Genomic DNA, 28,000 nt, shown 5'->3' with positions numbered 1-28,000 from the left:
CCTAAATCTGCAGAGATTCCAGTTCACAATCTTGCATGCTCTTGACAAGGTTTTCAGAATGGTTCATAGTTTTGGCTGCCCTCACTTTTGGGTTCCTGACTCAGAACGCACATCAGGCTCCATTGCTTCGAAAATCATGAAGAGTGAGCCTTTCACAGAAAAAAAAAAAAAGGTTCTTTCAGGGTATTTTCGTGGGTACCTAAAATAGACAGCCATTTGTTTAAGTCTTGGCTTTCAAGAAATCCCAAAAAAGTGGGCTGTGGGATGCAAAAACGTTGCCAAAGAACATGTGCTAAAAAAGACAACAGACATCTTTGATGTTTTGTACTATCAAAGCCTCATAAAATACAAAAACATTAAAAAAAAAAAAAAAAAAAAAAAAAGCAGCTAGTCATTCTTTTGCCCATTGACAGCTCTCTGTTCTGTGAGTGGTCCACCAGCGAAACTGTTTCAAGCTGCCATTCTGTATTTGGGAAACGGTGATTTCCTGTCTTGCATGCTCGAACGTTAACGTTCCGTGGTGCAAACACCGCTGTTACGGTTCGCACGAGAGCGAGCGAGTAACGGCGCTTATCGTCTGAGAAACAAGCCTCAACCGCACGGCTTTTTGGCATTGAATCGGCTTCACCTCTTTTTCCTTTCCCCAAGCCAAAAACACCTGGAGGGAGGTGAGCATTTACCTACGGCGTTTTTAAGCAGCTGGTTTGTAGAAAGCACAATAACACCGTAATTGGGGCAAGCCGGTCATCGCAAGCACGCTTTCTTAAGCTGGCTCAGCCAGCTTCCATTCCCGCCTCGTGCCGGACGGATCGCTTTCGCCAGGCGCAGGGAAGCCGCGGTCCCGCCTCCGAGACGAGGTGAGGCCGGGTCGGGTCAGGCCCTGCGGCGCGGGATCGCGCGGGGAGGCGGCGGCGGGCGGGTGGGTGGGTGGGTGTTTGAGGGGACCGAGGGCCCGCGCCAGAGCCGCACCGGGAGCGGAGCGGCCCCGGGGGCCGGGCCTGGGCCGCCGCTCCCTTCCGCGCCGCTCCGGAGGCCGGGCCGGGCCCGGCGGGCAGCGACGCGCGGCGCCGCCTTTCCGCTCGCCGCGGCCTGCGCCGCCAGCCCGCCTCGCCCCGTTCCCCACCGCCCCCCGGTACCTGCCGGCGTTCCCGGGGCCGCGGGGCGGCGGCTTGTGGCGGCTGGTGGCGGCGCTGCCTGCGCGGATGTGCCGGGCCCCGCCGCGAGGAGGGGAAGGGGCGGGGGTGGGGGCGGACGCGGGGCCGCCGCTCGCTCTGCCGGGCGGAGCGGAGGGGCTGCGGGGAGCGGCGCGCTGCGGGCCGGGCCGCGCCCTCCCCTAATGCTTGCGGGCTCCGAGGAGGGAACGGACGGGGTTCTGTGGGAGCAGATACCGGCGGCAGCGCCCAGCTGCAGACCCGCCCCAAAATAAGCGTTCCGACTTAACGAGTGCAACCCTTATTGCAGCGCCTTTAAAGCTTTTTGTCATAGCAGAAAGTTTCCCCCTAAAATCTTACCCGAATGCTGACTCCCACATCCGATCGCACAAAGCAGATTTCCCCCATATCCACGCAAATACCGTGATACGGGCTGAAGTGGAGTTTACTTCTTCAGCACAACGGTCAGGTGCTTTTCCATCACCATTTTGCAGTTCAGCAATACTTGCTTTTTGGTTCCACAATTAGTTAGACACCAGTGTTTGAAACAGGCAGAAATTCAGGGAAAAGCAAACTGTAGGCACCCCAGTGATTCGGAGCTGTCAGACCAACATCTCAGAACATGCGAAGTCAGGAAGATTTTAAGGATCTATCTTTGCACGCATGCTATGTTTTATAATTAGTTTTTAGAAGAAATGGAATGTCTGTTTTCTTTTAATTTATCTGATTAAGATCCCCAGTTAGTTAAAAATTTCTACTACAAGTCAGTTTAGAACTGATCAGACATACACTGAAACTGTAGAATTACAGGCATTAGATGTATTATGAATAGCATCAAAACTACAGCCTCGTCATGCAGGTCAGGTGTTTGCTAAAATTAACATACTGTATATGAATCAAACAAATGATTGAGTATGTGTATTTTTGTAAAGAGCAGCATATTGCATTACCTTTTAAGCAGTTAATTCTCACTATGTTACCTTCCAAAGCTATGGGACGTTGCCGCGTTGTTGTGATTCCCTTCCCAGTGGAGTGGCAGGGCTTCTAACTCATTTTCTCCCAATTCCCAGCAGTCCTGCAGTTGCTAGGTTCCAGCACAGCTCTGTCCAAGCAAGCTGTGTGCCCTGATCCATCTCTATGAGCAGCCACCCTGGGAGGGAAGGTGTGGGAGTATGTATGCGCAGCAGAGAAGAATACCAGCAGAATCACAAGACCAGGATATTTGTGGGGGGTAGAATATGTTCTGCTGAGGCTGTTTTGCTAGGGTGAAGGGAACATGGTATTTCAACCCAATGAATGGATAGTACCTGGATTCCATGACTTTTTTTTCTCCAGGTTTTACATTAAAGAAAATGTGAAAAAGTTGTACAACACAGCATTCTGTAGTGTAGCATCTAAACGTGTTTGCAGTTCCAGTTGTTTTTTTTTTTAATCGTAATTGGTGCAGGGCCATAAGAGTAGCAAAAAAAGAAGTAAAATACCCTGTTTATGTCAGTGCAAGCCATGATAACACAAGTAGTGGGGACTCCAGTGAGACTTTCTCTCCTTGGCCAGCAGCAGCAGACTTGTGTGTGTGTGTTTGTTTGTTTTTTGGAGATGGGAGGAAAATCTGCAAGGCCAAGAAATACACTATGTGATTAAAATTAAGTTGCAAAACTTAGCTTACATGATGGATAAGCACAAGTCCATCACTTACCTGAAAAAAGAACACAGTATAAGGCTTTCACTCCATTTAAACTGGGGACAAGATTCCCACTAGCTGCATTATGAAATCTGAAGGCACAGTTCTGTCCTTCAGTGTTGCTCCATAACTGCATGCAGGCTCCCTCACATTGTGACTTGTTTCAGTAGTCTCATGTTTCATCACCACTGTTACTTTTACAAAACTTGTTAAAAGTGTTAACTCTATCATCAGTATTATTAACTCTTTCAACAGTATTAACTCTACTATCTTGACTCAATAGTGTGAAATGGTAATAAAAGTATTTCAAATACTTTTTGATTTAAACCCATTCCCATCTCTCCAAACATTGGTTCAGTGATCATTTTCCAATATAACAGTATTTCATGCAGGTCTAATAAAAGTGACTAAAGTGTTTAACAAAAAAAGTTTATTACCAAAATACAATATTAAAGTCAATACGTGACAAACTCCTGTAAAGCAAAATAAATTATTCTAACATTGTACAGTATTTCAGAAGGTAGTTAAAGTAGTACTACAGACTTTGCTTCATAGTTCCAAACAGTCATCTATTAGGAACACAATCCTAGAGAGCTTAAGGCATGCAGCTTAATGTGCTGGATAATTTCATAAAACAGAAGTCATCCTATTTAATAAGATACAGTATCAGCATTAACTGCAGTCTTTACATGTCAGTTTTGTAATTTTTTTTTTATACTTTGGCTATAAAAGCAGTGCCATAGTGTTACAATACCTTTTCTTAAAAAAATACATGTACCCATGTCCATGAATATCAAATGCAAATGTAAATTTCTATTAAATATATCTTAACAAATGTTACTTTGAGCACCAACTGTACATTTTAAAAAATGATTAAATAAGTGCTTCTGAAAGAGGAAAATACAATAACTCTGACTGAATCCCATTACTCCAGGTCAAGCATAAATCTGAAAGATGAAATATGCACCTATTTATCATTATAGCCTAGTATGAATGAAGTTTTCTCATTAGTAGAAGTACAGGCATTTAAAATCAAAGCTATAAGTAACAGTTCATTTTGCGGCCTAAACTCTAATTAAAACAAACAGGAAGAGAAAAGCTGATCAGCTGATAGTGCTGTGACAGAAGAGCCAAAAAATATTTTAAAAGCTTAAAAAAAGGGGAAGACTGCAGTGTTAGTGACTTTGAAATGTGCTTGAAAAACCCTTATATAACATGCAGCCAAGCCAACCATATACTTTCTAAAGCAGATAACCTGAGAAATACTTTGCTTTCAGAAACTAAGCCTATAATTACTTCACATGCAGAACTTCTGATAAAGGCCATGGGAATTGTGAGTGGGTAACTAACAGCAAGCAGCCCGGAGACAGTTAGAAATGCTTCTGTGTTTCCAGGAAAGAAGAATTTGTTAGCATTTGGAAGATTAATAGCGGTTTTTAGAGGCAACTAGCTTATACTATTGCGCAGTAACCCATGGTTTAACAGAAAAAAAGCAAAGAGCAATTGTAAATAGATACATTTTGGTTCCTAATCCCATTACAAGGAGTCTTGGTGCATTATACTTACTGCTGCAAGTGTGGCCTGAACGTAGACCCAAACTGTTAACTTTGAAGCTACTTGCTTCTCTTCTTAGTTTGTGAATACAAGTTTTTCACCTTTTCTCTCTCACTAGCAGAGCAACCTTATATAACTATCCCTTTATGCAAAAATAAGAATGTGGCAAACTATGGTTTCTGTGCATACTGACTGGTAGAGTTTAACTATCTCTAATTCATTTTGACATGATGTGAATAAATCATGTTTTTCAAATGTAAAATCCTTTTGTAGAAATATGAAATATAACTTTTAACATAAAATAGTACTTGCTTCACATCTGTAGTTAAAGTATCTCAAATACCTTATAAAAATGCTTTGATGTTATATCATGACCAGTTTTTGAAGTAAAATATATACTTTCCAATAGCTAATTTATAAACAAAGCAATATATATTTAATCCAAAGAACAAGTTAAGGAAATCACTTACAAACAAAAACCACAAAATGTAGCTGGAATCTTCATGCCTTTTGCCCTAGCATTTAGATTTCATGCTATATCATAAAGTTGTAACCAGACTTGCTTTTTTCTTCTCCTCTTTGCCACTTTCAGTCAGCAGTGCACAGCAGACTGTGTGCTACATACATGTACAAACAGCACCTTGGTTTTACTGCTGTAGCTCATTTTCTGCTAGCAGAAATGCACAAATAGGAAATAAAATGCTATTTTTCTAAGAGCAAGTCATTTTTAAGTAATAAGCTAATAAAAAAATCAGGTAACTGCATTCCCTTGTCAGGAACTAGGCATGCTTCTGTGCTACTGCCATTCTTTAAAAGCAGAAATAAATAGCCACGCTAGAAAGTTTAAATCATGTTATGAAAGGGCTTATCCAGATGTGCTACTATTTCATTCAATTGAAATGTCTATCTCAAACAACTTAGGTAGCCAAACATATACATAACCTCAAAAATTTGCCTGGTAATTAGCCTGATCCCCACTGACAATCCCCAAATGTAGATAAACATCTTCTACTGCAGACTGCTGTTAGCAGGGGGAAAGAAAAAAGGGAGAGAGACTTCCATGTGTTCCTTAGAAAACAAAGTAATCCTCAATTCTCTTTACAAACTCGTATTTATAAACTAGCAGAATTTGTTCTACAACTGACTGTTTTTGATTATTTTGCTTAAAATATTGTTTGCCATGTTTTATTTTTTGAAATATAAATTTCTGTAGGAAGATTCTTTCTATGAACTATTTCTACAGTGACAACTGCCACACAAATGGGAAATTTAGGCAGCCAGTGGGATTTTGAAAGAACTCCAAAACATGTAGGCATTACTCAAAATCCCAGCTCATCCTCATCTACATCCTTGGGATCTACATAAGTTTAAAAATCTCTTTGTAGCAATATTTGTTAACACCTTGATCTCATTAGAAAAGAGTCCTCATGTACTGCAAAATAATCACTGCAAGTTACAAGTGACATATGAGATGCTCGGTGCTGCTTTTTGTTTGTTTGTTTTTAAGTTTTTTTTTTTTTTTAAATAGTTCTGCTGAATGTGTTAATAAAGCCCTTAAGATACAGCAGGTCATAATTATAAAGGATCTTTTACACACAATCAATTAAAAAGATATATACTATTAGGATCCAATTGGAGAAATAGTTACTAGCAAAATGCTTCTAGGCTACTCAGTTCCTGGTGCTCTAAATCAACAGATAGGATACCACTCTTTTTTGAAACACAGCTTGGAGTTTGTAAAGCCTTAAAAATAGACTGGGGAAAATGAAATGCCTAGGCGTATGTGCAAGCACACACATGTCCTCACCCACCTCCCCTCTCTACCTTCCGGAATCCAGGCTGAGTTAGATAAGACCATATTGTGAATTTGTATCTGGTGTGTTGCCAGTTTCAAAAAAGAGAGTAAAAAAAGTTATTTGCCTAAATATTTGGAAAACACCAAAGCTTTTCAGATGATATAAAGCTTTCATACCTTTGGGTTTTAACACAATGTACTAATACATTGTTACTGACCAGTACCTGTCAATGAAAGGAAAAAAAGCAACAATCCTGCATTCTTGGCACCATGTAGACAAATAACAGGTTAATGTGGATTGTTCTCTTTCCTGCTCCCAGTATTTATTTCTAAAATGATTCATCAATCCCTGGTTAAAATTTTATATTCTTAGTGAAACAAGGACTTAGGATGGGAAATCAAGTTTTGTTTGCAATTCTTCTCTTTAGTTTCTCAAGCAAAATTAGCAAAGAAAGTAAATATTCACTCTAGGAAACCCTCTCTTCAACTTACTGCTTTACCTAGATTGTGTTCTGATTTGTGCTGTGGTCCTTATTTAGGATAATATTTATTATTTCACCCTCATGTTCTTTCATGTGACCTAGCAGATTTTCTTTGTTGGTAGACTCAAAACCACAAATACAGCAGCAGAAGAGAAGAACACAATATTCTGTGCCAAGATGGGGTAGAGTGGAGTTCTTTTCTAAACTGCATGAGGTATTCATCAAATTAGGCTTTTCATTTTCATCAGAACCTGAAATTTCATTATTAGTATGGTTAATAGACTCTGTAAAAGACACCAGGTTGTCTGAACTTCCTAGAATAGATACTGTACTTTCTTCTGTGCCTTCTAATAAGGTTTTGTCAGGAAGCTGTCCTTGAAACCTGAAAAAATAATAAAAACCAAAACAACTATCAAAATGTACAGCAGTTGCTTCTTGATGGGAATTTTACTTTGGATCAGAATTGGCTTATTTGAGAAGTCTAGATACTAGGTTTGAAAGCAGACCTGACATACCTGCTGCTTTGTGAAATTGCATCATTAATAGCCTTGTTGACTTGTTCATAGTTATAATTTTGGTCACTTGCATGTTTCCACATGTGGGACTTCAGGGAAGGAGGATGGCTACATACATATCCACAGAGAGAACACCTAAGGAAAAGAAGTGGAGAAGAGATGCATTTGAAAGTTAAGCTTTACTATAACAGTAATTTTCTTTTTGTTTCCCATGAGGAAGCAGCAAGATACACATCAATCCTCATAACTAGGTGAAATAAGTTTGCAAAATTTCATTTTACAATGTAATTTATGGAGTCTGAGAATTTAAGATTGGCTTTTTAGACTTTTTAAACAATTTAACTGAAATCTTACCTATTTGGCCTGTTAAATCTGTTTAAATACTGCAAAAATGAAATAGTTCTAATGACTACAGAAACGTGGAGTATGTCTGTATGGCAGCTGGCAGGCAGATAGTGAGCTTTGTCTGCAATTGTTCTGAACCAAGAGAAATTGTAATAATTAGCACTGCTAATTTAAACAGAATTGATAAAACCTTTCTTGGTGCAGCATGTATTAGCTTATTTGAGGATCACAGAATTGCGGAAGTTGGAAGGCAGTCCTTGAGAATATCCAGCTCCAACCAGCTGTTCAAGCAGGATAAGCTCCATCAGGTTCCCAGGGCAGCATCCAGTCAGGTTCTGGAATCTATTTGCAGACTGAAACTCGTACACATGACAGTTTTGCCCACAAAGTGGTCCATCAGGTCGAAGTACCACAAATTTTCTAGCTCCCTATAAAACAATGTCCTATAAGGTATGCTGTCTTGTTCTTCAACTCAGTTTGAATTTTTACACATAAAATTTAGAAAAAATAACATCCTAAAAAATCCTAGTTATTAAACTGTATTTATCTTTTGAGGAATGACAGTTTGAGAAATACTTTTCAAATTTTAGTTGTATTTTTGGTCCTCTTAAAGTTAATTTACGCTTTTAGGATGTAAGGATTTTATGTATACAATTCCAATTACTTAGTTTAGGGACAAGATTTCAGCATACACTTCAGTAAATTAAACAGAACTACAAATGCGTAATGCGAGTAATAATTTGGTACATCTTTCTTTTTCTCAATAATCCAATCCCTCTTTCTAAAAGCAGCTGCAAATTCAGACTATTAATGGCAATCAGATAAATACATAACAGGATTCAGGACAGAACAAAAAATGTTTCCTTCTCTGTGCAGAACAGCTGAAAAACCTTGGAAAGTAAATATTTGTGTAGCAATATATTGCATACTTACAGACACAAATAACCTAACAAATCCCACAGGACTTTTTCCATACATGAACCTACAAAAAAGGAAGCATTTTTTGCAAGTGTTTCTGAGATGATAAACTGGTTCCTTCAGTGTGAAAGAGAGGGATGATACTAGATGGCATCACTCCACTGCTGCTTTTATGTAGGAAGGTAATTCTGTCCTGCTGTGGAACAACAGGCATGTCTGTCTAGCCCAACTTATCTCTACTACTTGATTTAGAAGGCACATACCATTTTTCCTTTTTCCTTCTAATTTGAAGCCTTGTTAATAAAACAGCTTTCAAAAACAGACAACTTCACCCTCAGATCTAAAATCTTAGTATTTCTGAAAACACTTTTTCAAAACAATGCCACTATTAAGAGTAAGATAAAAGGCAGACCTCATTGTTCACTTATGGATAACATTAGGCCAAAATGAGATTTTGCAAAACACAAGCTTAAAAAAAAAAAAAAAAAAAAAAAAGTTGAATCCATTCTATATGCATATGTATTCCACTGATTTCTTTATTATGTGATGTTATATAATTTTTTTCTGCACCACTTGTACAGCTGGGCTTCATAGGTTGATACATGGTGAATGAAGCAGCAGTTCAGTGTTTTTAACCCCTTTTAATTAGTCTTTTTTTAAAGTGCATTAATTTAAACAGATTATTTACTACCAGATTTACTTTGCTGAGAGCATGAGCTAAATGATGTTGACTGCTTTAGCATATAACATCAAAGGCAGAAACTCAACAACTTTTAGTCTGATGCTCTACACTTCAAGATCATTATCTAGAATATGACGTATATTAAATGAAATGATATTATGGGTAACATAATAGCCACTCATATTACTTTTATTTAGGGCAGTGTGATTCAAATCTGGACTCTTACCAGGGTTGTGCCTAGAGTAGGATATTAAACAAAGCCAGAAAACATAAATTGTTACATTCCAGTGCCCATGAATAATTGTTAGAAGTGGTTTTGGCACACACATTCTCCCAAACAATTCTGAGCATGCTTTGGCAGGTAACGCAGTCAAGAAGCCTCTTGCAATAAGCAGTTTATGTATTACGCCATTTTGGAAAGAAAGAGGGATGTCCCCCATCAAATCTCTTTTCTTCCTTCTTTCAAAAAAAAAAAAGTCACTGGAACATGGAGTGCATCTAGGAGGGAAAAGATTATAATCTGAACTCTGCCTTATATCTTGAATACAAAATCACTACTATCACAGCTTTTTGCTAAATCCAAACCGTTACATACTTGTACTGTTCCATTAGCTGCACTGCCTGATGCTCCTGGGGGTGACGCCTCATATGGCATTTCAAGCTATTCATATTTGTGGTGGCGAAGTCGCATACTCGACATCTAAAGAGACAACAACAATCTGACAATTAACTGCTAGCACTGTTGCAGCAATAAAATCTATGAGAAAGCAAAGGTCTGGAAAGACTGCAATTAAAGGCTAACAACATTTACAGAAATCTAAGTGAAGACATTTAACTTTTAATTTTTGGACCACGCAATCCCCCAAAGTCTCCATCTTAAAGCTAGAATCACTACGTTTACAGATCATGTTCTGTCCTCACATCCACCTTGTGGGCCTTTTCTGAAGCTGATAAGCATTATGATCTGTAATGGATGGTCTTGAAGCAGTCATGATGTAAGTTGCTTGGCTATGCTATGCAAAAGCAGAATATGACCATATAAACTATAGGGAGACAGTGCACTTAGAAGTGAGTATTGTCCCTTAAGAACATGTATTCTACTTTCTGAAATAACAGACATTTCTCATGACATTATAAAAGCCAAACTCCTATTTAGTAATAAAACATCTAAGTTTCAGAGCATTATAACTGAAGTAAAAGTCACAGACTAGATCAACACAATTAGAATAAAGTACCCTAAGAAAATGTGTGTCTCATCACACTCAGATTTTATTTTTTTGACTGCTGTCACAGGATCTTTTCACAAAAATAATACATAAAACAGTTCTGATCTGGATCAGGATCCCTGGATTTGGATCCCAGAATCCTTCACTCTAAAGTACTAAGCTATGCATAAATATCAGTATATTATAATAAAGTTTCCTATATATAACAATAAAATAGATCTAATGGAATTCATCAGGATTAGCTAAAATTTTGCATATTTTTCAGTATTCCAGTTGTTTCTATTTTCAAATGGTAAAATGTCCAGTCATTACTAATTTTGGTTTACAGGGTGAAAAAGATTGAGACTGCAGGACATTTAACTTGAAATTACTCCCTTTATTATTGAAAGGATTTAATTTTGCAGTATTAAAACCCAGGAGGTATCAAATCTCCAAAATGCATCATTAGAGGCTATATAGACAGTTTAATTTCCAACAATTTTTGTTAAATAAGTAATAAAGTATTTGCGTGGGCATAAAAATAGCTGCAATGTAGTTAGGTTGCTATCTGACATAATGAAAGGCTCAAGGAAAATACACGTTTCAAAATGAGAAATACCATGGCTACTGGCTCTTCACAGTTTTTAGGCTGTGGCTTCAGTATCCCACTAGGTCTGCAAATGTATCTAAAGGGCTTGTGCCAAAATAATAAGAAAAGCAAGCTGGATCAGTAGGCTTAAATGTAGTATACAGCAGTCTATATCACCAATGGAAAAATTTCAGTGGCTCCTTGATCAAACAGGCTAGCTAGCTGTAACTCAGAAGTTAGTAAGACGCTACAGATGTGTTGTTCCAATCTCACCAAGTAACAAATAATGGCAATAGGGAAGATTCTGAGAAAAAGAAAAATCTGTTTGTATTCCACACTTGTTATCTGAGCAAACATCTTGCAAATTTTTGCTAGTGATACTGGATATCATCATAATGCACAAATCAAAATAAAATGTCCTCTGTTTATAATTTAGACAAAAAAGAAAGGCCCTGACTGAGCTCAGCATTTTCAGGTGTTAAGATGAGTTTCCAGAATTTGTGCTAAAAAGATAAGAATTGTATTAACTCACATCTATTTTCTAGCCACTAGAGAGGGACAGAGATCCACAGCAAATAAGCAGATTTAAATTGCAGGAATTTATGCAGTATACTTTATTTTTTCTGATGAGATGATGAGAACTATACAGTATTACAGCCAATTTTGGATATCAAAGTTTCTACATATATCCATGTAATATCCTTTATAGAAAAGCTGTATCTGACCTAAATGCATTAATACTGTTTGAAACCTTTAAAAAAGGTAAGGGGGCTGGGAACAGGACAACAGGCAGAACTCTTCCAAACTGAATAAGCCAATACATTATGAACACACCTTGACTCCTACTTCCTTTGAAAAGAAATGTGTATCTTGCTGTTTGCCTTAATGGCAATGGAGAACATTTTGCAAGAAGGCAAATTCAAAATAAAGTGTTAAGGGAGTTTGCTAAACATATATTATTACTAGTGGCCAAAGTTCAATATTATAAGGTATTTACTTCCCTTTGCACATCTGCTTCAAACTGAAAACAAGCTGGTCACATAACATCCTGGAGATTACAGCAAATCTTAATTACCTAGTTTGAGTCAAACAGTAAGTGTGGCTCCTTCAAAGCTGCAGTAAAATTATTGCATTGACATTCTTTAATAATATCTTTGAAATTCTATGAGCAATACAGTAATCTATTTAGTTAAAATAAGCAGTCTACAAGCCTAGTGTTATTTAGCAATAACTGAGACTCTTACCTGTATGGCTTATCAGAGTTATGAATTCGTCTGTGATTTCGTACGCCAACATAAGTTGTGCTGGTGTAGTCACATACATCACACCTATACAGTTTCTGAACTGAAGACTTACTTCCTACATTAAAAAAAATACAAAATTTTAAAGATCTGCATCCAGCATTGTATGAAGTTCTCAGATGATAATTTCAGCACAGCTGAAAATTATGAAACGTGAATTAACTTTAAAGGCAATACTTTACTGGAGCAAACTGGCAATGGACATAGAGTAAAAAAAAAAGGTGCATTTTTTTTTTTATTACCGCGCTGTTCTGCATTTGCCCTACCATTTACTGGAATTATAAAGTTTAAGGAAGACACATACTTCCTCTCTATGAACATTTCTATTCTTCTTCCAGTGGGCTCAAAATCCCGGGTTACAGCAAAAGTTGAAAAAATGAGAGAATGAATCAAATGAAGAAAAAAAGATGGGCACTGATAAAGGGTAAGTTTCTAACTGGCAAATATGGGAAAGACAAGCAAAAGGTCTCGTGAAAAGCTCAGACTCTTTTTATCATCCACTTTTAGAAGGATCTGAGATGACTTAAAAAAAAAAAAAAAAAAGATATTGACCAGATGTATTAAAAAATAATTTGGAACTTCTCCAAATTACTGAAAAGCAATTGCAATAAAAATCGTTTTTTCTTCCATAATGAAAGAGACTTTTGAAAAATTAATGGTTGCAGAGACAAAGGCTAATGACTAATTTAAGACAGGAAAATGTGTGCCCGCAAGTGCACAGTTTGAATATTTCTGGGACGTGACTTTGTAGACTTTACCAGTCCTATTCCTGCTCCCTCACTGAATAATGTAACTTATCTTGGCTGAAATATTAACGTTTAGGAGGAGGGATGGTATTTTTATATGGGTCTTCTTCCCACTCCAGCCAATCGCGCAGCCTTCACACACTCCTCAAATGAGATAATAGCAGAAATACAAAGGAACAACAGATTGGAGCTATTTAAATCAGTACAACTGTCAAAAGAAGTATCAAATTAACATCTAAGGGCTTCCTTTCTGCATCTAACCCGTTCAGTAACCTAAGTTTTAGAATTCTGCTTTTCCAGTTACAAGTAAGTTGTTCAAGTTCACTTCATCCTCATACAAATTCCTATTAGCTGAGTGAACACTTAAGACATTAATCTCAGTTATGTACAGAAGCTTTGAAGGAATTGATACAGATCCCTGGAGGATTTCTCTGATGGGTACTTTAAAGTACATCCCAGGACCAAAATAAATATACGGTTCATTGTGTAAAGTATGGGAGACAAAGTAAAGCTCATATCTTGCAAAAACTTCCACAACTCTTCATGCTCCAATGAAGAACATCTCCAGCACAAACCATCACTTTGTATTGTGAAGAGCTACTAAAAAAAATTAGCATTTTTTGTTCAACATTTGAAATCATTATGTAGGGAATGTAGACCAGAGAGAATTCTGAAGAATTTCATAGTATGTCATATAAAATAGTAATCAGAATGCACAAATAGTTTGAAATAAAATTTAATAAACCCGCATGTACAAAGATAAATAAAAATACTTCTTACTTTTTACTTCAAATTTAACATGTCAAATTGCTCACTCACCTGGCATTTAAATAAAAAAACAATATGGAAGTAATACTTAGTGTGCACTCTTTGCAATTCAACCTTATGTTCTTAAAGCAAAATATATCTATATTTTTTTTACTATACTCTCATATAGTAGAAATAGTTTAAAAATTTATTGCTGTTTAAAAAATATTTAATGCAAATTATCAAAACATTCTTAATTTTACCCTTGGAGACTGCAGTTGTTCTTTCATTAATGCACATTTATGCAGAGCTCTGAGGAACACAAAGACACTGGACTGCAGATCTACTATAGAGTGGGAGTTTTATGAAGGTTGGGCTACTGCATGCTCTACTTGAATGGATTTTCCATCTTTAATGCTGAAACTTTAGAAAAACAGCTTCTAAATGTATTTTCTGTTATGAATTTGGTATTTTATGGGCAGTAAGCTTAAAGCAAACAGTATCTAATGAGATTTTTAAAGTGTTATGCAAACATATTATCTAGTGCATAGTTATAAGGGGCTAACCATGCAGTAGCATGTACTTAGGAGCAATTATTTATATCAATCAGTACTTTAGTTTTATCTCTTCAACAAAATGCCCATAAATTATAATACACTATATAATCTCTAGCTGAAATGAAGCAGTAGTGCTGTCCCCTGCCTCCTCTGATGGCTTATTTCTTGAGGTTGTAGGGGCTTTCTTGCTTTCTGGGTTGAGAACACCAGGTCTCTTGAAAGTGAGCATGGAAACCACAGGTCTTTATTGTTGCTACAGTAACAGGTGTTCCTGTAATTCAGCTTATTACCCTATTCCTTCATTATTAGACATTTACAATCCAATCATATCCAGTGTCACCATGCTCCCTTTTAATTTATTGTACAACCATGATGAATAAAGAGATTTTTAGGACTCAGTATTTCATAAACAAGAAATGAAACTGTTCCAACTCAGGCATCTTTCACATAAACAGCTGCTATGCCATAAACTTCTTTGTTTTGTGTTGCTTTATAGGGATGACATCTGTTTGACAAGAGATTGCTGTACTGCAGTGGTGTTGCAATTTGATTATAAATTGGTTCTGAAATAATTTAGGCATTCCAAAGTATGAGTTAATACATCTTTAAAAGGAGCATTGTTTTCATTCAAGTTACATTACTAAATTTCAAGTGGGGTAAACAATCAATTAAAGTGCTTGGATGTAGCACTTTCATAAGACAGTAATGAGCAAAAAAATGTATCTTAAAAATCTCTAAAGTAATTAAAAGCAGGACGTTTTCATGAACAGAGGCTCCTCTTTTATGGAAGTTCAGTTACAAAGTCAGGATATAAAGTCTAACAACACCTTTATAAAATGTAGTATCTTCAAAAGCAGCTAGCCATCTTCATTTTCTAACTTGTACACTGAAAGCCAGAAAAAAGATGCAGTGTGAGCTAACAGAATGCAAGTCAAGAGTCACGGATGTCACTTTATTCTGATGTGTACCATATTGCTTTGGACATTGTTAGTTGTTCAAGCCATTCAACTTGACTCATGCTGGTACACAAAATGTGAAATATTTTGGCTCGCAGTTGTTGAGAGGTGATATAATTACTGGCGTTTTCCCACAGTGCTCTAAAATTGCCAAGCACTAAAAATTACAGTGTTGCCTAAAGAAGTGTTGTAAATATTTTCAGGAACTTCAACTCACCAGAGGAGAGGATGCACTGAAAATATAATATTAAATATTGGTCCTCCTAGATACTCAAATGATTTTAAGATCACAGGATACTCAATGATTTTAAAACAACATCTTCCCTAAACTTCAAATATTGGCTGTTTTCCCCCCATCTCACTATCGTTACACATCAAGTGTGTTTGGATTTTCTTCAGAAAAAAAACCATGATTAAATTACATAGTTAACCAAACATTCAGAAAATGCCCTATTGTTACCCTGGTAATGACTACAAATAGTTTTTCAAATGCCTTACATTTGCTTCTCTAGAGCTAAAATAAAGTTTGGACATTTCATAATTTAAAGAGAAATTTCTAATCACAGAGTGGACAGCGTTATATATATATATATGCTGATATCAAACTACGTTATCACAGTGATTTTAAAAAAAGGATGCCTCTGTTTACTTCAGGCTATTTGACAAATACTGTAGCTGTTGAAGAAAGGAAAAAAAGTTTTTTTTTTCTTGAAATAGAGTAATATTCCATACCAGTTATCTGTTAAGTATTTTAATTGTTTTTGCAAAAAGAAATATGGGATCTAATCACACATGCAAAAAATGTTCAGCTTACTAACAAATGTCTGTAAGAGATCTCAAAATGCATAATTTATGGTAAGTTTGCACATTTACATGCATTTAGGTTAGCAATAGACATGAAAACATTTTGGCCCAAAAGAGATCTTAGAAACAGTAAGCCTACAAGAACAGCAAACAGGCAATTTTCCAGACAACTTTTTATAATTTCAAGTGTCAATATAAGCAGTACCTTCTCTTTCATCTGCTTCACTGGAAACTATTAGTTTGTTAGACGTGGATGTTGAAAAGATATCTGGAAGACCGTGTTGCTCTCTCTCATGATTTCGCAGTTGGCTCTGAAAACACAATTTCCCATGTTTCAATATACACTACAAACATTCACTGCTTACTTCAGACACTGCAGTGATTTACACACTGTCACTCAAGTTTTAATGACAACTGTTATAATATGTACATTACTGTATACGCAGATTATCCCTTAGTTAGTTTTACTAGAAATAAAACCAAAATACATAAATCAATAACATAAAGGATTGACGAAAATAACTGAGATGACTACGTGATTTGTGTTAATTTTTTATAAAATCCGTTCATTAGAAAAGTGTCAATAAACATTTTATACACAGATATACCACAATGTGTTGACTTTTTTTTCTGTCAAGCTTTTTCTTTTCCCTTCTGTCCTTCTTCCTCCATTCTCATATACAAGTGGCAAACAGTTATTTCTCTAGAATTATCATACTGCAAAAGCAATATGAGATTAGAGGATAGAGGATGGCTTGTGTGAAAATAGGCTCAATTTTCTTATTGCCTATTGACTTAAGAACATGTTACTGTAGTTTCTTCTCCCTGGGGAGAAGGAGGAGCAGCATTTTTCTACCCAATTTCTACTTTTTTTTTCTTTTTTTTCAAATTAGGACTAGACAACAGGAAATAGGGGAAAATTTGCACTACCACTGCCTACAATAGTTTCAGTTTTAAGACTACTGCTATTTATTCTGTGTTCCTAATTACTGAACTGACTGTATAGGAACACACGCACCAGCACAAATGCTTAATTCTACTCTGGCATGTCATATTTCAGATCTCAGTTCTACAGAACATCAAGCCCCAAACAACAACAGAGGAAGAAAGAAAATAATGTTTCACAGTTTCTCTCATTATCCCCAGTTACTGTTACTTTTGCTCACACTTCCCAGTAGTCTGAATGTCTGAGCATTCTTTTAAAATTTCAGCTATTAAGTTATCTGAAGCTTCCACTTCTTTAGCTGGTACACTTTAGCAGAACAACAGGATATTAGCATGTCCATTAGATGATTCCCATGAAAATAACTTACATGAAGAAGATAGTTTATTTCAGTGGGTAAGGCAAAGTAATTTTAGCTGAATGGTGTATCTGGAAAGTACTGCTGGCAATAATCTCCAATTGTAATGAAAATGAAGCCAGGGTGTCAGAATGAAAGTAGATATAAAGCAGGATCAACAGTTATAAAAAAGCAGGAAAACAGGTTATTTAGCGATTATAGACAAACTCAGGAAATAACTTTACCTTATAATGAAAAGATTCTTCACATTGCTTGCACTGATACATTCTTGTTTTGCAGTGGTTGATCATGTGGCTCTCTAAATCCTTACTATTGTCAGCAATGTGTTCACAGATAGGACACTGATAGGGCTGTCTCTGACGATGGACTCTCAAATGTTGTTTTATGTAGCCCTTATTACCACTGCTGTAGTGGCAGAGGCGACAGCGGTAGGGTCGGTCTACATTAGGTATATATTCTACTAGGTTACTTCCTGGAATATTTGCATCGTTTGCATTTTGGCATTGTGCGTTGTCTTGTAATTCTTTCAAAATGTCATCATCAGAAGCATTTTGATCTGTCCTCTCCTTCAGTTTTTCAATGACAGTGAGTAGAGACATACTGATGCCCATTTTAATTGGTGCTTCTGATAACTCTGGCCTTTCTTTCTGTATCTCAACTATTGCACATTCACTTTGGTTTAAGCCAGTAAACTCCTCTGATGGATTCTTAAGCGAGGATACCATTCTAGAACAAGCCATGCCTGTGCCGTCAGCCTCTCCCTGCCCTGTATCTGCATCCACAGAGTCTTCCCCAGTCAAAGTCCTCAAGCTAGACTTTGTTAGCTCTGCAGCTCTGATAGGCATCGTAACAAGAGCTTCTGCAGCTAGTGAGTGTAGTCGTAAGGACTCTGAATTTGTCCTTCTTCGTACAGGAGGTGCATTTTCATCAGTTGTTACATTTTTTATGGAGCTTAATTCACTGTCTTTTTTCTCAGTATTATTCCATCCTATTATTACTTCTTGGATTTCACCTGAATGATAAACTCCATTGGGCTCTTCAGAGGTAACATGGGATTCCTCTGAGATTAATTTTTTTTCTGTTTCAATGTCAGTGTTCATCAAGAAAGACTTTTGTAAGACACTTTCTTCAGCACCTGGCAAACGCTCGACTATTACATTAACATGACCCTCTTTATTTGGGCTGCAATTAATGATTTTCTGTGCTGATGAAAGTAGGCTATCAGTTATCAAATTATCCTGTTCTGTATCTGAAACAGTCTCCTCTGTAGTAGGAGAATGCACTACAGACTGATTTATTATCTCATCCTCTTTTACATTTGTTCCTACTGGTGATTTGCATGACAGTTGCTCAGAATTGCAAATCTGAAGCTGAAGAGTAGGTTCACTATGGATATCTAGTTCATTGTTTTCCAAAGAAAGAACAACTGTATCCATGCTATGAGGTGTATGAGTTACAGCTGTCTCTGACAAGTTGGCAGTTTCATTTTCTTCCTCAAAGATAGGATAGGAACAATTAACTTCACCCGCATGTTTCCAAGCGTGCGTTTTCAACATTCGTTGCTGACCACAGGTGTACCGACAAATTAAACATCGGTACATGCCGTACTGCTCATAAGTGTACCATTTCCTCCTACCCATTTCAGATATGTGACTAGACTGAGTGGTATCTTTACATTCTGTATTTCCAGCCCCTGATTTGGCATTTCCTTCCACTGTCCCTTGCAAAAATGAACTTGATGCATTTACACACTGCTGCATGTTTGTCTGGATGCTATTTTTACCTTCATTCTCATGGTGATTTTGGAAGTGAGATTCAAGTTCTTCTTGGTTTTTAGAAGTAAAATGACATTCTGAGCACATCAGTATCACTTCGTTTTTCTGCCCATGTTGTTTTATATGTTCTTGTAGTGTTAAGAGAGAAGGTGATAGAAATTTACATAGACTGCACTGGTAGCACGTCACCTTCTTTTTGCTTTGTGGTAGACATTCAGTCACAAAATAGTCAGCTTGTAACTCTTCAGTCTTTTTAGTAGCAATAACAGATAGCTCAATTGCTTTAGCTGGGATTTCACAAAGATTATCTGTATCTAAGGACTGTGCAGAAGCGTCAGGATGGGAACGTTTTTTCCCTATTAAAAGGCATCTTTGTGATTTCTCACTTTCGACTATTTTGCTTAGCTTCTGGATCACATGGATTAATGGATCAGTTTTACATTTTCTCTGATCTTCACTGTTTTGCAATGTTGGGCCAATGACTGTTTCAGAAATCAGTACAGCCTCCTGTTCTCCAATATTTGGCATCAATACTGCAACACTACTTCCTTCTTCCATAATACCTAGGAGAAAAATAGTAAATATTAAAAAATATACACAATAATAAAAATACAATCCAGTACTATTTAAATTTCTTTACTAAATGTAGAAGATAAAACTCACTAGCTTTATAAAAACTTCCAGAATGGTGATAAAAATAGCCAAATGTTTTCAGGACATTAAGTAGATAATATAGATGCTATTCAAAACAGTTGCACAGAATATTTCCAAAACAGCCTCTGTGTTTCTTCAAGTTGTATAACAGGAAGATAAATATTTTTCCAGCATAAACTCATTAGCATTGTTAGAGTTATTATATTTTTCTTATACTGCACATTTAAATAGACTAATCAACAGGAATTGGTAGATTTGTATTTTTAAGCTATATGATATGATATGGAAGTGTATTCCTAACATTCTCATCTGATACACTTATGTCTCCTAAATAGGTAAATGAGTAATTCTGGTATTTCTATTATGGTTAATTCTGATATTATATTAGTCATTTCACCTTCAAATTATACTTATTCACATCAAATTATACTTATTATAAATGTTATTTTCTAGAAAAGCAATTGTGGTTTTTTCTACAATTCCTTAATTGTAAGGAAAATCGGTTTGTACTGAAGTTAGGATTTTATTTTTGTTTTGAGGGAGAGCTAGAGGCAGTAGCTATTTCCACTTACACTTCCTTTAAACATATCTAACTATAAACCACAGGCAGTTGATGTGGTAGTGGTGGAGGTCAAATTAGAAGCCAATATGTAAAAATTTACATGAGAAGATACTTTGTGCTGTGGTCAAAACTGCAGGGTAGGGATGGCACTGCTGGACAGAAAGTCTTCCAGTGGAATTTACTTCTGAAAAAATGTCTGAAAATAATTGATACAAGTTCTGCTATTTATATATAAATAGTTATTTAATACACAATTTATACTTTATATACTGTATATAAAATGTAAGAGCATAAAGAATGCCAGTTGTTTCTTTTACCAGCTATCCTTGAAACTTTATCCCCTGTTCTTTCATGGTGATTTTTTTTCTATTTTTATGAGAAAGACACACAGGCCAAATCAGAACTTCTACAACTGGTCTAAAGACCGATTAAATCCTCTCTTTTCTACTTCTTGATCTAGTATTTAGCTGGAATTTAAAACTGATAAGTGATTTCTAGAGAACATTGTTTACTCTGGCAAATAAATGGGAATAAAAACCTTCCTTTGCCCATATGCAGCGTAAAGAGCCTGCCCCACAGATGTGCCAGAGGCAGCTGCAGCAGGGATCTGTTACCAAAGGCAGCACTGTGTGTGTCAGAAAGCTGTTTTTACTAATGTAAATAATGCATTTGTATTTTCACATTACAGGAGATGCAACAGTGTTGGGGAATCTTTGGCTATAATGCTGGAAGGCAATGAGATTGCCCAGTGCAAACAGAAGATCTGCAGACTTATTTGCCGAGGCCACACTATGGGTACGAATGAAGCATCTTCCTATTACTGTATAGCATGAAGACAAAGAATTCATATTCAAAGGAACTGAAATAAAAACTGCAAGAAATTCCTTTATTGTACAGGAAAGCAGCACAAGGGTTTTGATTTTAAAATAAATCTGATCTTACTACTCAACACAAGAACATGCAATTTCTATTTTAATCTAATACAACAAAAAAAGGATTTTCTTGTATTTAATTATTCCAGCTAGTGGAGTTACCTTGAGACATGCCTTTCTCGTTATTATCAGATTTTTATTTAAAAAACACTGTTAGAGAAGATATGAACTACAGTTATGTGATATTTTTGTTCCTCATCTTTTGGACAATGAGCATAATATACTGCTTCCCCTAATTCTTCTGAAAACACAGATCTTTTGAATCCATCAAGAAATGAACTACATGTAACAACCTGTAATTATTCACAATAGGAGTTAAGTACTTCTACTAATAAAAAGCAGGTTGCTACCGTATTTCTGTACTTAAATAGAATCTGCACTTAAGAATTTATTTAAAGTGAAGATAAATCTTCCAAGAAACTAATTCAAAATAACTCAAATTTATTATCCATGGGGCTTTGGAAGAACTGTTGGGTGCTGACTTTACACACAGATAATATATGCAGGATCAAGACCTTTGGATGCTTTCTACTGAAATTTAATAAGATAAGTAAAATTACTAAAACTACTAAATAACATTAGTAATAAAATTACTAAAATTGTACCAACAAACTGTAAATAAGCAGAGTGCTGCTTACATTTCCAGAGCATCTGTCTTATAAATTTGTCAGCCTTAAGGCCACTACCATTTTTTTCAAAAGCATCCATGATATCGGTCTACAGAAAAATTCTGTGCAGAACTAACTCAGAAGTTATTTTTATTTACTACTCGACTTACTGTTCGGACTTGAGTTCCTTATGATTGAAAAGTTCAGTAGCTGTTGGGAAACTCAGACTCACCCTGCAGACTCACACTGTTCGTGTTTGGAACATTCCCTCGAAGTAATAATTCTGAACAAGCAAATATTGGCCCTACTTGTTTCACCTGAAAACAGAATAGAAATTAAGAGGCAAGACTGCTGAAAGATCGCAGCAGTCACATGTTGCCACACAATACTGCTAAAACCAGAAAACAGCGAATGCCTCCAGATGTTTGAACTTCGGATGTTTGTAGCAGCTTGTATGTCATCAGCTGTGTAATTATGGTATATATGGATATTAATGAAGTTAAGTAGTTCTTCGTTTAGGGCACGTGTAACGCGGACCGCTACTTTGTTACACAGAGGGACAGCGGAACAGCACAGAGATGGCTGATCCCAGCACGCGTCGCCCCACCTGTGGGCCCGGCCGCCTCTCGCCGAGGCTGCACCCGCGGGGCAGGGAAACTGCTGCCAGCGGAGCTACGCTGCCGGCGGCACCGCGCCGGGCCGGCCTCCCTGGGGCAGCGCGGGAGCTGCGGCTCGGGGCCGGCTGGCCGCGAATTTCCCCCGTCCCTTTGCAGATGCCCCTTACCCGCCCCACGCCGCCCTCTGCCCCGTGGCTGCCCCCGGCGCTGCCGCCAATCCCCGCGCGCTCCCCGCTTTATAGCGCGCAGGTGCCGACGGCGCGGCCCTAAAGCAGCGGCCCTGCGGCGGGCGAGAGGCGGCCGGACTGTGCGGAGCCGGCAGGAGAGGATCGCCGGGCGCTGCCGCCTCCCGCGCTCCGCACATGGGCTCCGCTCCGAGCACCGCCGCGGGGCCTGCCTGGCGCGACCGCTTTTCGCGCCCTACCTGCCCACCCGCAGGCCTCCGCCGGGCCGCTCACCGCTCGCTGCTGCGGCACCGAGGGGCGGCTTGGGGTTAATTTTTATTTGAAACGGGGAAAAAAAAAAATCCTCACCCCCTTGGACACCGCTTCAAGATGGCGACGATGGAGACCGTATCACGTGACCGGCGGGCGCGGATCAGGTGATCGAGGGGGGGTGAGGGGGGGGGTACTGCCGCCGTGCCGCCGTCTCTCTGCCGTTGCCATGGGGACGGGTTCTCGCCGGGTGGCGCCGGGCCCCGGAGTCCGGGCCGGGTGTCCGCCGTCGGCCCGGTAGCAATGTCTCGTTATTTATGGCGCTGCAGCGTGGCTGATCGCCGCGGAAGCCACTACGTAAAAGTCTACAGATTTTTTTTGTGTGTCTGAAATGATAAATAAATGCAAGTGATATCACACGTAACCTAATGGAATGGATGAGGAGGTGTTTCCATTTAAGTCAGCAGGAATATGGGGTTAAAAACATAGACTGCGTGTCAGGGTCAGCCTGGGAAGCTGTGCACCAGAAATGTTACATGCTGTGATTCTGAAATGTTTCATATGAATAATGAGTTTCAGCAGTGGCTCAAGGCTAAGTGATGACAAGTGAAATCTAACATTTGTTTCCAGAAGGGGACTTGATGTGTGTTGATGTGGACGCAGTTCAACTTTGGTGGGATCTTGTAAAACTGGAGGAATTTCTTTGCAAGTTCACTTCCTTCCGCAGACTGGAGTTTTGTTAATGATCCCTGTTTTGTAGGGGTTGGAGATGCATTTGTAGTGTTGGCAAATTGGGTCTTGTTCAGGAGTTTGCCCTGATTTCAATGAGTATTAATTCTCTCTTTTGTTACTATGTTTTGATTCATATGACAACTATTTGAAGCTCTGTTTGATTGTATCAATCTTTAGAACACCTGAAAGCTAATCCTGCAGTCTCTGACTTTAACCCAACCCAGAGCCCCCAGTCCAGTAGATCTCCTTACAGAGATGCAAAGGAATCTAGTCTCCTTCTACCCAACCAGTGATATGCAGAAATAATGGTTCTTTGGACACGTCTTGCTTAAGTAGTCTTTTTTTATGCAATAAATGCAGTGAATGAGTTGAGTTTAACCACCAAGCTCTGCTTAAAAGCTTACAGCCCAAAGACAGTTGGGCTAAGGGAACCAGATAGAAATTGGTGTTGAGTGCAGGCCCTGCTGGGCTTTAGGCTGTGGAGTCTAAAAGATAAGTGATTTTTTTGGAAACAACAACAACAAAAAACAGTTTATGAGGGAAGGACTCAAGGATTAGAGCTGGTATTAACTTTTCAGTAGAGGAGCCCTAGCGAGGACTTCAGAAGATGGATTTTCTGCTCATCTTTGAGTATGTGAAGTACTCCAGCTGATAAGAAGAGTGGACCAGTGCTGGTAGAACGGAAGAAGATGAATTCTAACTTGTCTACTACTTAACTACTTTGTGCTTAGGGTTAGGGCTTTTGTTTCACTATTTTGTAATAGCTTAAATATTTTGATAGTATCTCCTTCTAAAGAAATTGCTGTGGAGGAAGTGCAGGAGTATGAATTCAGTCTTATTAACAGCTATCAACTTATATATTTTTTAACAAGTTGAAGCTGCATAGTTTTCACAACGCAAAATATAAAAGTAAGAGTAATAATAATAACAGCTCATTGCAGTATGTTTCTGCTGTATTAATTGAAGCCCTTTGTAGAAATGTGATTGTCATTTGTGGACACAGTTTCTTTAAAAACTTAAGTTTTCACATATATAGTCATTTCTCATAGTTTAATTAACCTATTACCTGAACTGAATCACTCTTGTAGATATAGAACTCTCACCCTTCTTTATCCCATTGAAACATGCTAGGAAGTGATGTCTGGACTAAAAATACTGGGTTGATAGTGAGCAACAGTCTCCGTGCACTTAGTTATTGTTGTATTGTAATTAAAACTAGACACAGTTAAAGATTTCATTCTCCTTGTAAATATGACTGTACCACAAAAACAGATTTAAGTTTTGCACTTCTATACTAATCTGAAAAGCTTCTTAATTCACAAAGTACTTTTCATATTTTTCATTTTCATTGCTTTCAAGTTGAAGGAAGAATGAAACCAAATGAAATTTGGCTAAGGCAGATATCCCTGAGTAGTAGAGATGAGACAGTTGTATTGAACTTAATATATTCAGAATGTTGATATTTTTGAAAAAAGTTTATATAAAATTGCTTCGTAATTACTGTAAATATGTGCAGAATGTCAGTGGCATGAGTTTTATGGTAAGCATTATAGGCTTAATTTAAAAGAGTAATGCATAGTCTAGAAACACAAAGCAAATTTAGAGCTACATCAGCAAAGATGTTAACTTGAAGTAAATACATGCAAAATATACATGCTTCCTTGTATAAACATTTTAAATAACGTATAGTGACTTGCCTATAAGATGTCTGTTTATTTCGTGGCCTCAGTCTCACACTCTTTTCAGTCATCAAGATTAATTATTAGGCTTATTTTCATTAATGAGTTGTACAGCCATGAGTAATACAGTTGTCAATAGAAAATTCAATTTAGCCCTTCAGTTTTCTGCACATTGGTACCTGGCTGTTCCACAGTCATTCCAAGAGCTTTATAATTCTCACATTATTGTAATGTAATATATATATATATATAGGATCTCTGAGACACCTGAGTGAAGATTAAATAAAATTCTTTGTGGCATGATGTATAACGAAAGTGAATTTTGTATGGATTACTGAATCTTGCATGATTCCTGGATTACAGAGGCCTTGGTTTGTGCACGTCCTACTGGGACGTTAGGTAGTACTGTCTGACCACTGTGAGTGGCAGGTGAAGAAATATGTTTTTCTTTTGTATTTCACTTAAGTTTTAGGTGTTGGCAGCCTGAAGACAGCCTTTTTATATCATGAGGTAGATTCACAATAAAAAAAAGTGAAATTTGCAGAACCGTAAAGCACAGTGCATAAAGTACTTTTATGAAAGATAAAGTTTTAAGAGTTTCTTGGTTAGAGAGTGGCAGAAGAATTTACATATATTTACGTAGATGTATTTGTATTGGCTACTTTGATTTATCAGGCTGGCAGTTTGGGTGTCCTTCCTATGAAATCTACACCTTTTCAAACCTGCTGTGTAACATATAATATTATGGAAAGTAAGAGAATAGTAAGAAAACTATATAGGAAAAAAATGATACTGTGATACTGGTTTATGAAATAGGACTATATTGTGCTGTGAGACATTACTGCAGATAGGAGTTCAGAATTATTAGAAGAACCAAAAATTGTATGGGGGAGAATGATGGCTTGCATCATTTAGACAGTGACTAGAACCTGATAGACACAGGAAGATAATAAGTGGCATAAAGAAAATAAACTGCACTTTAATTTTGCTTCTCATACCATTGTACTAATTAGGTAATTGTGAAGTTGAATGGTTGCAATGGGGGAAGGAATTTTTAGATTTCTTATATATATTTATGTAACTAAGCTCTGGAACTCATTGCTTTAAAATATTGTAGGAAACAAAAGCTTTGTCAGATTTTGAAATCTAGTTGAACTTTATATATATATTGAGAACATGTAGAGGTATTTTGGATACAGTTGGAGATGTGTTAATGACATTAAATGTCAATATTTCAGTATTGAGGTAAACACTGATAGAAGTTATGAAGAATCTTCCCCCATGGAAGGGATATTATGGAATTTCATGCTATGACTTTTAGATTGCAATGATCTCTTAGGTTATTGTGCTTACCTGCTGTCAGAACCAGAATGTCATGGATCCTTCTGTATTGTTTGCTGTATTTTTTTTTAATAGCCTCAGAGGTTTTTGTGCTTTTGCACTGAGGCATTAAAATTGAGCAGCACTTATATCACCTAGATAGTTTATTCAGCTTTAAGTAGCCTTTTCTTAATACAGAAGTCTCCTAATTCTGTAGGAATGATATTTCAGCTGCAACAATGACATCTAGGGGCTGATTTATATTAATTTAATTTATATGTGTATCTTCTTTTTTGGAATTATTACTAATATGTTTATTAAATCTAAATTATTAGTACTTGCTAAAAAGTTGTAAATCTAATACATTTTTTATATTCAGAGAATAGCCATGATATTTTAATCTTTTTTTAAAGTTTCTCTTTGTGTTTTAATTATTTTAGTACTGCTAACACTGAAATCAGTGCATCTCCCTCATTCTTTTGCACCTTGTACTGTTTTCATGATGTGTTATCGGATGATGAGATTATTTTTTTTCCCTTGTACTTTAAGTATACTTTTTTGTGAATTAAATGGAAATCTCTTTGACTTGGCTTTCTCATATGACATATTTTGCCTCCTAAAATCACACCTACTTTTCTTTGTACAGGAAATGAGACTAAAAATCCTTGTATTCAATACCCTGCTTCTTCCATGTTTATGGTTATATAGACAGAGGTTTGACTCCAGAGTTAAACCCCATGATTCAGGGCCGCCTCTAAGCTATATGTAAATCTTAGTTTATGCATACAAGTAAGTGTGTATGTAAAACATATAATTGCAATTTAGAGGTGATTTAACAGAATCTGTCCTATTATTTGCAAACCTACCTTCTTTCCCTTGAATCTTAGTTATTTGTCCATAAGTCACTTATTTGGAATTGCTTTTTACATAAAAATATGTCGATGCGTCTCTCTCATTGTCATCTTCACTCATATTTACAGTTTTTCTCAGGAGTAAAAGTATATATATCTATAACTTCCAGAATTCCCCTGTTACTGTTCTGTGGAGTACACTGTACAATATTTAACATGCTGACTTTTCATTGGCATTAGGAAGAGGAGACCTAAGCAAGAAATCTTGCATGTAATGTGTGAAATAGAAAGAGAGGCTCATTTCTTGCCTTAGGTACTTCCATAAAATTTTGATGTCATGCCTGTGGCTTTAGGAGAGTGGTACTGACTTGAGTGGAGAATTTCAAGTCATTCAATTTATTTTATATTTTGAGAAAACAAAAGCAAAATTAAACCCTAAATGTTAGGTGGTCTAAAATGTAAAGGCTACAGCTATGTAATTTCCATACAATCTACCCATCAGTTGTT

General features: G+C 37.3%; 2 protein-coding genes and 1 long non-coding RNA gene across 11 annotated transcripts in view; 1 reads left to right on the top strand and 2 right to left on the bottom strand.

Annotated features, from left to right (window-relative positions):
* Positions 1-1,401, bottom strand: part of DPY19L3 (dpy-19 like C-mannosyltransferase 3) — a 29,599-nt gene extending 28,198 nt beyond the window's left edge. Inside the window, exon 1 of one of the 2 annotated variants that reach the window (XM_090149308.1) lies at positions 1,137-1,401. The gene's annotated coding sequence lies outside the window, so the exon portion shown is untranslated. Of the gene's footprint in view, positions 140-1,136 lie in introns of those variants that run through there. The other variant, XM_090149307.1, reaches the window with a different exon arrangement.
* ZNF507 (zinc finger protein 507) lies at positions 41-23,106 on the bottom strand. 7 transcript variants are annotated; one of them, XM_090149302.1, is made up of 9 exons: positions 23,011-23,106; positions 22,093-22,177; positions 17,554-19,667; positions 16,234-16,339; positions 12,162-12,276; positions 9,719-9,823; positions 7,179-7,313; positions 2,102-7,045; positions 41-149 (listed from the first exon to the last, which is right to left on the bottom strand). In XM_090149302.1, exons 3-8 carry the CDS (start codon positions 19,660-19,662, stop codon positions 6,682-6,684), a joined length of 2,934 nt encoding a protein of 977 aa, XP_090005428.1. In that variant the 5' UTR covers positions 19,663-19,667; positions 22,093-22,177; positions 23,011-23,106; the 3' UTR covers positions 41-149; positions 2,102-6,681. The 7 variants fall into 7 exon arrangements, with proteins under 7 accessions (XP_090005428.1, XP_031471252.2, XP_031471251.2 ...); XM_031615392.2 differs by lacking the exon at positions 41-149 and adding an exon at positions 1,688-1,765 and having other exon boundaries at positions 22,031-22,177; XM_031615391.2 differs by lacking the exon at positions 41-149 and adding an exon at positions 1,688-1,765.
* Positions 484-21,343, top strand: LOC116243939 (uncharacterized). 2 transcript variants are annotated; one of them, XR_016470551.1, is made up of 4 exons: positions 484-857; positions 7,274-7,349; positions 12,557-12,642; positions 21,009-21,343. It is a non-coding gene; the product is annotated as an uncharacterized LOC116243939 (long non-coding RNA). The 2 variants fall into 2 exon arrangements; XR_004170080.2 differs by lacking the exon at positions 7,274-7,349 and having other exon boundaries at positions 21,009-21,305.
* Positions 23,107-28,000: the final 4,894 nt, after the last annotated feature.

This window comes from Phasianus colchicus, chromosome 13, assembly GCF_987193195.1.
Source record: "Phasianus colchicus chromosome 13, bPhaCol1.hap1.1, whole genome shotgun sequence".
In the NCBI taxonomy this organism is placed as follows: domain Eukaryota; kingdom Metazoa; phylum Chordata; class Aves; order Galliformes; family Phasianidae; genus Phasianus; species Phasianus colchicus.
The sequence above is the reverse complement of the archived record's forward strand: the minus strand, read 5'-3'. Positions and strand labels throughout refer to the sequence as shown.